This window comes from Myotis daubentonii, chromosome 1 (genome assembly GCF_963259705.1).
Source record: "Myotis daubentonii chromosome 1, mMyoDau2.1, whole genome shotgun sequence".
In the NCBI taxonomy this organism is placed as follows: domain Eukaryota; kingdom Metazoa; phylum Chordata; class Mammalia; order Chiroptera; family Vespertilionidae; genus Myotis; species Myotis daubentonii.
This window is the reverse complement of record NC_081840.1, coordinates 200,714,326-200,726,702: the sequence shown is the minus strand read 5'-3', so window position 1 is coordinate 200,726,702 and position 12,377 is coordinate 200,714,326. Positions and strand designations below refer to the sequence as shown.

General features: G+C 42.6%; 1 protein-coding gene across 4 annotated transcripts in view; it reads left to right on the top strand.

Moving 5' to 3' along the window:
* KIT (KIT proto-oncogene, receptor tyrosine kinase) overlaps positions 1-10,795 on the top strand; it is an 85,183-nt gene extending 74,388 nt beyond the window's left edge. For all 4 annotated transcript variants that reach the window (XM_059671005.1, XM_059671012.1, XM_059671021.1 and 1 more), the window contains exons 15-21: positions 1,626-1,717; positions 2,241-2,368; positions 3,440-3,562; positions 7,988-8,099; positions 8,214-8,313; positions 8,652-8,757; positions 9,862-10,795. In XM_059671005.1, coding sequence (XP_059526988.1) covers positions 1,626-1,717; positions 2,241-2,368; positions 3,440-3,562; positions 7,988-8,099; positions 8,214-8,313; positions 8,652-8,757; positions 9,862-9,990 — 790 coding nt within the window. In that variant the 3' untranslated portion in view covers positions 9,991-10,795. The remainder of the gene's footprint in view (positions 1-1,625; positions 1,718-2,240; positions 2,369-3,439; positions 3,563-7,987; positions 8,100-8,213; positions 8,314-8,651; positions 8,758-9,861) is intronic.
* Positions 10,796-12,377: the final 1,582 nt, after the last annotated feature.

Genomic DNA, 12,377 nt, shown 5'->3' with positions numbered 1-12,377 from the left:
TCAGTCCATTTATCTGTGGCACTGGTACTGTATGCATCTTTACAGTGAGACACCGTTTATAGGAAAATGCGCAAGCTTGTCAAGTCGTGACAGTAAATTCCTTTAAAGCCTTTAACAGTATGGCAGAAAGCTCTGAACCTAACTGCTTGTAGGTTTCTCGCCATCTACCTCTAAATTATTTCTATATACCTAACCCTTCAAAAAAACAAAATCAAAACCTCATTATGCTATAAAAAGGGCACATTTAAAGAAATTCTGTACCTTATTTTCATCTCTTTCATCATTGGTAACATTCTGAATTTAAATGATGTGTAAAGAGCTTCAAGTTCTTTTAAGGAGAATTAGTGTGGTTTACCACCAGAATAGAAATCATCTCTGCCATGCCTGCCTCTTTTTTCCAAATGTTAAGTTGCGCCACTAAAGAAGGTTTCCTGGATTCACTCAGCCCAACAGAAATCCTACTTCTCATGCCCAGCCCCTTATTCTTTATATTTCTGCATTTGTGCAGTGGGTTTCTCCTCTCCTTTTTATACTGTTGCTCCTGTATTTAGAGATGGCAAATCTATCTCCTAACCAAGCATGTCAAACTCGCGGCTGGTAGGCCGCATGCCAAAGGAGCTGCCGGCCTCAAGTTTGACATGCTTGTGAACCTGTTATCTCCAGACCCTTAAGGAGACCTCAGTAAACTTTACTGATGGGCAGTTACCTCTTCAAGCCCTTTTATGTACCTGTGGCTAAGGTTTTAAACCCCAGGTGAAGCTTTTACTTTTTTTAAAAATCCTTTAAACTTGAGTACCATCAAGTGGTAGTAAAACACGATACCAACCACCTTTTGTTAGTTCCTCCAGAGCAAATGCTCCTTCTATGAGTAAAGGAGCCTTATTTCTAAAGCTTTGATCCCATATGTATTTTTTATTTTTTAACTTTCTGAAATAATGGCCTAAATTGTTCAGTCCTGGGTGGTGTTCTTTGTGCTTTGGGATCCCATATGGGACTGAACCATCCGCACATTCTGAGGGAGATAGTTGTCATGGTGTTTCTATGCTAATCACAAGCAGGAAGAACTAGAAATCTTGAAGACTCTCCAGCCAAATGTTGCAGATTCAAGAGGTCCAGATGGTTCAGAAAATCATCCAAATTATTGGTGTTTATCTGAACCAAACTTGGTTTTTTTAAACCTTCTTCCATCAGTTGCTATATGTTAATGATCCCTGTCTTCTCCCCCATAACACATCACAGAAGCTCTGGCTCTTTGTCTCTTTAATCTTGTCTCTTGGGGCTAATTTAGAGAGTTTGAAGTAATGTGGAATGGTGCTTTTTTTGGCTTTTTTCCCATTAAATCTCCAGTGGCAAGGGATGGGGAATTTCTAAACTGAGTACCGTCTATGATTGAACACACACAAAAAAGCCATCTAATTCCTAGGGATTGGACCTTAATGTTGAATGTTAAAAATTCACCTCTTAACTGAACAAGGTTTTCTTCATTCAAATTTGGCAATATTTTTTTTGAATAAAATCAGCCTGTTATGTAAAAAGGGATGGGGGGATAGAACCTGGCCCTTGGGTGTTCCCCCCATTTCCCATTTTATTCGATCATGATTTGATGGATGTTTTATCTCTCCCAGTAGTGACAGTACTAATGAGTACATGGACATGAAACCCGGAGTTTCTTATGTTGTACCAACCAAGGCAGACAAAAGGCGATCGGCAAGGATAGGTGGGTACCCATCAAGTAATGAAATCAACTTCATTTACAGAGGATTTTTCTCAGACCACTGTGGAGTAGAACACCATTCCTGGTACTGACCAGTTCTCCTCTATCATAGGGCCCAGTAGCAATGCCGTTCGTGGTCAGTGACAGTTAAGGTTTTTAAGAGGGTCTACAGGCCAGAACCTGGGTTATTGTATCAAAGCATCTTAATGCATCTGTGAAAATATATGCATGTCAAACATGTATTTTGCATATCAAAATATATCACATATGTATTTTGCATGTGAAAATACGAGATTTTTGTACTAATCCACCATCCTTCTCCCCTGATGATTGTGTATAACCTTGCCCAGGATTGTGAATATTACTTAGTGATTTAGTATCTACCCATCCTCAACACTGGGGAGGTCATTGGCCTGCAAGTTCACATCGGTTCATTCGTTACCTTTGGTGTGACCTTTGTCACCGTCTTTTGTTTTCCTCGTCTTTAAGGTTTCAGTTGCTCAGAAAATCCTTCCCCTCTCAACAGGCTCATACATAGAAAGAGATGTGACACCTGCCATCATGGAAGATGACGAGTTGGCCCTGGACCTGGAAGACCTGTTGAGTTTTTCTTACCAGGTGGCGAAGGGCATGGCCTTCCTGGCCTCGAAGAACGTAAGTGGGAGTGGTTCTCAGAAGAGCCTCTCCTTCCAGAACGAAGCATTTTACAGCCGTAGTTAGAATGCAGAGTGTCATTTTGAAGTGTGGTAACCAAAGCAGAGGAAATGTAGTTTCTTCATGTTCCAACTGCTGTCTGTTTAGAATTCCTGCTCTCATTTATAAGACTTAAAGTGTAATTCTGTCTAAATGAGCTTTCTATGAATATTTTTTATATGCAATGAATTCATTTAAACCTTTTGGCTTTTAAGATATAGAAGCTATTCTTAGAGAATAGATAGCTATTTTATCAGCAGAAGCAAGGGGAAGTGCCTTACATAGCTGCAGTGCTTGGTGGGGTTTATTACTTGGGTTTTATTGAAGTTAGACTACTAACATTGCATGTATGGTTTATAAACTGTTGGGGGAATAGGGATCAGAGAGAATAATAAACATTTGGGAAAAGACTGGGGATAGGAAGAGAATGAGGGAACCAAAACGAGGAACATGGTCTCTGTAAGGGTGAGAGGAATTCCCTAGGAAGTGGGATGACCAGAATAGCATAAGGTCACAGATCCAACTAGAAATGTGTCAATGGTGACATTTCCAAACAATTACCAAACTAAAAGGGGATATGGGGTGGCTGAAATAAAGAGCTTCTCCCTGTGTCCTTGGGAGATGTCAAGTTGAAGTTGCAAAGACATGTTAGAAACTCCTATCAGAGAACATTCACAGAGAAGCATGCAAAATGAGTTTTCTTTGTAAAAAAAAAAAATAGGATACGATTATTTAATGTATTTTCCTATGAATGAAAGCAGCCCCAAGAAAGCATTTATTCAAGTTGGTTTTGGAAAGTGATTATAGTAATTACGGTCCTAATGATGTGAAACACAAATTTTGAGCATCATTCAAGGCATAATTTAGAACACTTATTTTTGGTGCACTGAGTAGTTTAAATGTAAAGCAAAAGTATTGGATGTGTATAACATATGCAGCACTCTAGTATTAAACATAGTTTTCACTCTTTAAAAGTTTAAAATAAATTTAAATGGCTTCTCCCCTCCCCCCTCCCCCTTTCTCTCCTGATAGTGTATTCACAGAGACTTGGCAGCCAGAAATATTCTTCTTACCCATGGTCGAATCACAAAGATTTGTGATTTTGGTCTAGCCAGAGACATCAAGAATGACTCTAATTATGTGGTCAAAGGAAATGTGAGTATCTACTCTCTCCTTGACATTCCAGTGAAGATTTTAGTTTCAAGTTTTTATAAGAATTGTTTTTTATGATTTTCATAATGCAAATCCTACCTTTGAGGGACCATGCATTTTAGCCATCACATTAAGTGTACTTCAGCAAAATTTGCATGGTATGCTGAACAGCACAACTAACATTCCGATAATAGAATTCCTAATTCTAATTGTGTAATTATGGGGCATGTGAAGGAAGCAGAAATAGCCTTAATTTTCATTGTAGCCTGAGAATAGCAATGAACTCAATTTTGCTCCAGTGAAACAAACGTGGACCTGAAGGTCACAGCAGGAGAATTTTATTTTGAGATTGACATGCCATGTGAAAAAGATTAAAATCGAAGGTAATGTACAGAGTTAGGTATGAAGAATGTTGGATCTGACAATCAATAGAGAGCTTATTAAATAGGTTCATAAGTTATAATTGGTTTATAGAACATAGTGATTTTATTTCAAAGTGCTTTATTTCATTGCCGTTCTCATTGTATTGCAAACCCTTGGCATTAGAATGCAGTGTCTTCACATTTTAAGAGTTGCAGTGTATTTTAGTGATGTTTGTCTGAGATACACTGGTTGTTAGAGTCTGAAACCAGAGTGCTTGATTTCCAGAGCCGTATCCCATTAGTATGGGAAGTCATGTAGTCCTGTGTCTATATTCTTCTGCATCTATTTTCCCAGACCCATTTCTATAGTCTGGATTTATTCCTAGAGGTAGCTTATGATAAGGTAATATTTTCTCCTTCATCATTATGGCATCTCTGTGGATTGGCTACACTTGACTTGGGTTTGTAGAAACAAGTGCTAGGTTTAACTTCTAATCAAAGCATTTCTTCCCTCCCTCAAACCCTCCCTTCCTCTTCACCTCCCTCCGTGTCTGTCTGTCTGTCTGTCTCTCTCTCTCTCTCTCTCTCTCTCTCTCTCTCTCTCTCTCTCTCTCTCCTCTCTCTCCTTTTTTAAAATAATTGATTTAAGAGAGAGAGGAATGGGAAGAATGGAGAGAGAGAGAGAGCGCCTGCGACATTGATTTGTTGTTCCGCTTATTTATGCATTCATCGGTTGCTTCTTGTATCTGCCTTGCCTGGGGATCGAGCCTGCAACCTTGGCATATTGGGATGACACTCCAACCAACTGAACTGTCTGGCCAGGGTCAACACATGCATTTTAAATTAGTCTCTTCTGAGGCTAGAATTCATCATTAGGAGCGTTAATAAAACCGTGTTCTCTCCATCCTGGTGCGCTGTTGGAAGGAAGAATGTGAGGTGGTTCTTTATCTAGGCCTCTCAATAGTGACAGAAGGACAAAAGGAAGAAGGCTGCAGCTTCTGGACCCAGTCTTGCCGGGCTCAGATCTGGTCCATCATTTAGTGGCTGTGTAGTATTTGGCAAGAATTATCTGACACTTACAATCATTGGTTTTTCTCCTCTTGGGAATGATACTGTCAGCTGCCTCATAAAACTGCAAGGAGGACTAAATCAATTAATCAACACTAATAAAAGAGAAAAATGGTAATTGGCGTACGAGCTACCCTTTTCATTGGCTAATCAGGGCTATATGCAAATTAACTGACAACTAAGATTGGCAGTTAACTGCCAACAAGATGGCGGTTAATTTGCATATGTAGGCACAATGCAGGGAGGCGAAAGGGAAAGCAGGAAGAAGCCCCCTGCCACTGACAGTGATCGGAAACCCAGGGGGGAGCTAAGAGCTGGGGGGCAGGGCAAAGGCGGCCCCAGGGCCGCCTTTGCCCTGCCCCCCAGCCATGATCGGAGAATCAGGTGCCTTTTCCGCCCTGGCCAGTGATAGCAGGAAGTAGGGGTGGAGCCAGCGATGGGAGCTGGGCACGGTGGAAGCTGGCAGTCCCAGGAGCTAGGGGTCCCTTGCCTGGGCCTAAAGCGAAGCCCACGATCGTGGGGCCGCTGCAGCTGCGGGTCCCTGCTGCCCAGGCTGGACGCCTCAGCCAGAGGCGTCAGGCCTGGGCAAGGGGCCGATCCTGCGATTGGAGGGTGATGGGGGTCAACGCCTGAGGGCTCCCAGTATGTGAGAGGGGGCAGGCTGAGCTGAGGGACACTCCCCCCGACACACACCCAGTGCACGAATTTCGTGCACCGGGCCCCTAGTATATATATAAAACGCCTAGAATAGAGCCGGGCGCATTGTGGCTAATACTTATATGGCACTTATTATTTCATAGCTGTCTTACTTGAAATATAAATAATCATACAATGGTGATGCTGCAGCTCCTTACTGCTTGTTATTGGTTGGAATAACAAGGATGGGTTAGTTCCCACCAGCTTCCATATTGTGGGCTCCAGCTCAAGCCAGGTGAACTAACCAATCACAGATGTCACTTTCACTGGGCGACTGAGTAAGGAAAATTTGCAGACAGGCTAAAAGCAATGTAACTCACATAGCATGTTACTACCCCCAAATTTACACCCTCATCATCTGAGCTCTCCTTGTTGTGTCAGTTTCCCTGGAAATCCTTTCATTTTGCACCAGTTCTCCTTAAATTTTTGTGTCAGGGTTTCCTACCCTGGAAAATCCTATGGATCTTTTGTCGGAACATTGTTTTAAATGCACAGAGTAAAATAAGGAGGATAACCAAGAAACGCAGTTAAACTGATCAAAATATTAAAAAGCAAATTTGTGATATGACAATACATGTGCTTTGTTACATAGAATAACATATCCTAAAAACTGCTATAATTCCAAAGTGGTGATGAGTGTAAATGCTGTACCCTGATGACGATCTCCATGACTGTATTGGTGACAGTCACGGTCCTGCTCAGCCGACTGTGCTTTATTGCCTTCATTCATACTTTAAGGAAAAACTAAGCTTCATTCAGAAGTTAATGTAAACAAGAACGTAATCTCTTCCCTTTTAAGTTCACAGGCACCTGGATTCAAGATACTTGTAGATTGCAGGTTAAGAGCCCCCGCAAGAGTTGTAGCACAACATTTCAGGGGCAGGGGAGATACTGGAAGAATTTTCCCCACCCCTATGGACTAAAATAACTTAAAGACTATAAGAAATTGTCTTCTTAATTTTAAACTCTAAATGAGTTAAGAGGAGGGTTGATTTAGTTTTCTATGGTAGATTAAGAGGAACAGTCACGAAAAGTTTGGCTCAGTTTTAGCAGAAAGGGTTCAGGATGTGAAATTCAGCCCTGAATCTGCCCCTCACCTTCTTGGAATAGTCATCATCATCATCAACCGCTGCTGTTTATTGAGTGATCGCTTATGCAAGACCATTTCTCAGCTGTCAGGGAGTCAGGCAGGACTGTGCTAAGCACGCTGACCCACATTATCGCATTTAAGCCACAAAACAACTCGTGACATTTGAAGTATTTTTGTTTTATAGAAAAAGCTTAGTTACAGATGTTTAAGTGACTTGCCCAATGCATAGTTTCAGTTGCATATTAAAGAAAAAGAAATATAGGAGTACGGGGCCAGGCCTGTTAAGAGGCCCTGTGAAATACTCAGGGACCAAATCTCTCCCCTTTCCGATTTTTTTTTTTAGTTTACCTAATTGTGGAACATACATCTTTATTGATTTCAGAGAGGAAGGGAGAGGGATAGAAACATCGATGATGATGATGATGATGATCATGATAATGATAGAAACATCAATGATGAGAGAATCATTGATTGGCTGCCTCCTGCACACCTGCTACTGGGGATTGAGCCTGCAACCCTGGGCATGTGCCTGACCAGGAATCAACCCGGGACCTCCTGGTTCATAGGTCGATGCTCAACCACTAAGCCACACCAGCCGGGCCCTTTTCCATTTTTACCATCCCTGGGTGTAGCCCTGGCTTCGTAGTCCAAGATGACCACCACTAGCCAGACACACCACATCCAGAAGGCAAGGTAGAGGAAAGGGCAGAAGGACATGCCAACTGTATTTTAAACTTTTTCCTGAAGCTTCCATACAACAGTTATAACTCATTGTCTTAAACTGAGCCACATGACTACACCTCACTGCAAAGGAGCTGGGAAATGTAGTCCTTACTGTGGGAAGCCATGCTTCTAGTATTAAGGAAATAGGGGGACACATAGTTGGTAGTAATGAACAAGTCTGTGTCACTCAAGGGCAGTGGTGGAGTCAGGATTAGAACCCAGGGCTGTCTGTCTCTGAAGCCTGTGCTCTTACCCACCACGCTGTAGTGTCCCCATCTTGAAAACAGGGATGGTATTCTTGTGAGCCACCTATCTTGGAGGTAGTTGAGGCTCATCTGAAATCACAGGGATATAAAAGGCTTTTGTGAGAGGCAGTCAAGTTCTCACCCCCAGCTCTCTGCAGGAGCCACGTCTATTGGAATAATTTGCTATGTAGCTTTTTGGAGCTTCTTAATTTACATCGCTGAATCTGTTGTGCTTCCATTACAGGCTCGGCTGCCTGTGAAGTGGATGGCGCCTGAAAGCATTTTCAACTGTGTGTACACATTCGAAAGCGATGTCTGGTCCTATGGGATTTTTCTGTGGGAGCTGTTCTCTTTAGGTAAAATGATTCTTGCCAAAGGCACCTTCATAGGCTCAGAGCATCTTCTTAAGGTTTTGCCAGTGTCCTGCTTTCTTAGGATTCACACTGATCTGCAAACCATTTGTGCCTCAGGAAGCAGCCCGTACCCTGGAATGCCGGTCGATTCCAAGTTCTACAAGATGATCAAGGAGGGTTTCCGGATGCTGAGCCCGGAGCACGCACCTGCTGAAATGTAAGGGCCCGGGCACTTTCCTGCAGATTACGTTTCCCCTTTCATTTTTATTTTTAAAGACAGAAACCCAGATGTTGAGGGTTTTCGAGTAGGCCAGTTTGAAATGTCACTTGGTTCCTGTTTAGGGCATCCTGGTCAAAAGTCATTTCTGTAGCTTATTTTTATAATCTGTTGTCACCAAGTACACAGAACGTTTTGGCAGCATTTCATACACAGGTATGCCATGCAGTCTGTCTAGGTGCCCACCCTGGAATCATTTTTCAAACAATTGCATGGCGTATGCCTGAAGCCAGATGAAGGGCACTGAGGAGTGATGGCAAACGGCTCTTGTTTTGCAGGTATGACATAATGAAGACTTGCTGGGATGCTGATCCCCTGAAAAGGCCGACATTCAAGCAGATCGTTCAGCTGATTGAGAAGCAGATTTCAGACAGCAGCAACCATGTGAGTACAGGCCCAGGCCTCCCCTCTCTGCCCCAGGGTGTCCTCCTCCTCAGGCTCTGGGGGTGAGGACGCCCCTTCCCACCCCTTCTCTCCTTGGCTTAGGTTGTAAATAGGACTTTGGATGGGAAAGTAAAGGAAAGGAAACAAGTTCTTTCTGCCTAACCCCCTGCTCTGAGCCAAAGAAGGGTGTGAGATGGGGCAGGAAGAGAGTGAGGGCTTTGCATTCAGAAGTGTGGAAGTAGAAGTTTCCATAAGGATTTGCCACGTGTCCTCCCCCACCCAAATGCTGGTCATGGGGTCTGCATGGGCTCTCTCACATGTCAGGGCCGTTCAGCCTTTGGAGGGTTGGGCTAATGTGAACTAGAATAAAAGCGTAGAAGAGACAGCTTGTTGGCGCAGTGGGATGAGCTTCTGCTCAAACAAGCATAACCAGAAAATGGCACAGAGCTGTGCGCCCACAAGCCGTATAGGATGCAGAGTTGTTTGAAGTTGGGAGGTCCTCCCAGCGATTTGGGGAGGGAGGAAGTCAAAGCCCAAATCCATTATTTCTTCTGATTTTAAGAAAGACAGTGATCCTTACTTTGCCTCGGATTTTTTTTTTTAAGTTGCTTTTTTTCTGGATTTGGGCTTGGGGCTGTCTTTCTTTTTTCTAAGCATACACCACTGGTATTTTGGGGTGAAAGCTTACTCTTCTGGGTGGCAAAGCATATTTCAAATCAAACAGCATTTTCCACCCAACTGCTTGATTCTCAATGGAAGGGCCACCGCTTTCTCAGTAAATTACATCGGCTGTTGGGTTGTAGTTAACTACCTAGATTTATAGGCCTTTTAAATAGGTTAGGTAGTAGCTGTTCTAAAAGTGTCCCAGCAGAAAAGCACTTTTTTTTTGCCATCACTTCCTACATCATCAGGCCTTGGGGAAAAGGAGGGGTAAACAAACTTGCATTTTCTTTTGTCAGTATGATTTGGGCTGCGAATGCCTTTAAACTCTCTGTGTAAGAGTCCTCCTCAAGTTACCTGGCATTATGAAGCTACCACAGTGCCCCGTCGTCACTGTGTTCGGGGTGAGGATTAGTATATTGACTGTGGACTTGTTTTCCTCAGATTTATTCCAACTTAGCCAACTGGAGCCCCAACCAGGAGAACATCGTGGTGGACCACTCTGTGCGGATCAACTCCGTGGGCAGCAGCACCTCGTCCACCCAGCCCCTGCTTGTTCACGAAGACGCCTGAAGCAGAGCACATGCCTGGGGTCTCCCCGACACAGTGATCCCCATTCTTCTGGTTTCTATGACTGTTTTGTTCGACTTGCATCCTACTCCCAGAAAATGGACACCCCACTGTAATCCCGTCTTTATGAGCACACTTTAGTGGCCGATGCTTTTTGTCATCCGCCCCTATCCCCTTGCCAAGCCAGGGTTCAAACTGCATATATTCCCAATAGCAGAGTAGCTCCTGGTAACAACAACAAAACAACAACACATCTGAGTTGGAGAAAGGGAGTGTGAAATGGGCTTTAGGCACCTTGAGTCCTTTCTGAGCCTTCTCTAGTTTCTGTTCGAAAAGTATGGTTGGTAGTGTATTTACATAAATGGCAGTAGTCACCTTCAGCCCTTGTAGCCATCCATAATGACATGATGGTGCAGTGAGGTTAGAAGCTGTGGAAAATAGAGCGTGACTGGGACAAAGGTCAGAAGTCTGTGAATGTCTGGGCTTAAGAAATCTACTTCATGATGGGAATGAGACGTAGACCATGAAAAAACACTCCCTGAGCCTGAATGGAGACTTGCTGCTGAGCCATAAGCCTCTGTCCTGCTGACCTGCTTTCTGGCCAATTAGCTGTCAGGGTGCTGGATTGGAGAGAGGGCCTCCCCCATTCAGATTGTATATACTCATCCTGCAATTGTACATGTTCATATACCTGAGGGAGGAAAACCCACAAGGTGTCTTTCTGGATGTGACTCTGCTCAAGTCTGCTGTATGTAGGAATAGATACAGAGCCAGGCAAGTGGGAAGGACACAATTAGTGCTTTTTTTATTTTTTAAAGAAAAACAATAATTGTTAAGCACAATCTTAAGAACAGTCTTCTTATGTAGCCGAGGAACTTGCTGTACAGATTCCCCAGAACACGCCTATAGCTTCAGAATGGCATTGTGCTCAATGGATTTGATGCCACTTGAAAAAGATTCACTGCATGACTCCGGCAGGAGTGAGAAAACAGTGCTGTCTTGGTTTGGATGCTTCTGTAGCAGGAAAGAAAATTTAGATTCAGGCTCCTTTGCAGACATGTCTTGGACGCTGGGCCAGTATCTATATAAAGTGTGTATGTGTGCGTGCATGTGTGTGCTTATAGACACATCTTTTGGGCGGTATTTTTGCCCTGAGCCCAAGAGGGTCCTTAGTACCCAAGAAGTAGCTTGGCTTTCATTGTCCATATACTGCTCTTCGTTCCCTTCACCTTGCTGTCCTGAGAAGCTTACCAAAAGCTCACATAGAGGCATGTAGGAAGCCGAGTGCCTAAAGTACCTATTTATTTGCAATCCACCGCCACTTAAGGCACTGCGTTATTTATACTCGACATACTGTACTCGTTCCTTAGACCTTATTAATGCTACTCTCCCACTGGAATGTATTTAAATTTTACCCTTTAGGTTGTAGCCTGGATATTATTCTTAGTTTACCTTCTCTTTCATCACTGCCCAACTACAAGAGGTCCATGTGGTACATGGCAAGGCTTCTGTGTTGTCTTGCAAGATGCAGGTCTGCTGCCTTCACGGTTCCCCCTTCCTAGTCCCTTAGGTGACATGTAGAGAACTGTGGCCATTTATCTGGAAGTAACCATTTGCACTGGAGTTCTATGCTCTCGCACCTTTCCAAAGGTAACCGGTTTCGGGGTTTATTGTCAACGTAAGAGATTGTCGCTGTTTGCCATACTTGGAAAATTTCCTTTGCGTTGCTGTTGACTTCAATTAGAGTAAGAAAAGTGGTTAACTGTAGATGTCTAGGTACTTCAGGGGCACTTCACTGAGAGTTTTGTCTTGGATATTCTTGAAAGTTTATATTTTTATAATTTTTTTTTGTTACATCAGATGTTTCTTTGCAGTGGCTTAATGTTTGAAATTATTTTGTGGCTTTTTTTTTGTTTGTAAATATTGAAATGTAGCAATAATGTCTTTTGAATATCCCCAAGCCCACGAGTCCTTGAAAATATTTTTTATATATACAGTAACTTTATGTGTAAATATGGAAACAGTGCAAGTTTAAAGGATGTTGGTGTTCTATGTGTTTTTTTCCTGATATGTTGTCCAACTGTTGACAGTTCTGAAGAATTCTAATAAAAATGTAAATACATAAATCAAGTAAATTGTTTGATTATTTCAAGCTGAAATTAAACTTTAAAGTGGTAAGGTGTGCTCACCTGGACATTAGGAAGTTTTGTGCCCAGTGTGCACAGGATCGATGCCAGACTCAGACCACTAGGATTTACATACTTGAAAATTTAAGACATTTATTGAGGATTTGATGTGTGCTATATTTTCTTCTCCTATTCTTAAAATTCATGGTCTTCATTTACATTGAAAAATAAATATAGAAAATGTTTGGAGAATTCTACACATCA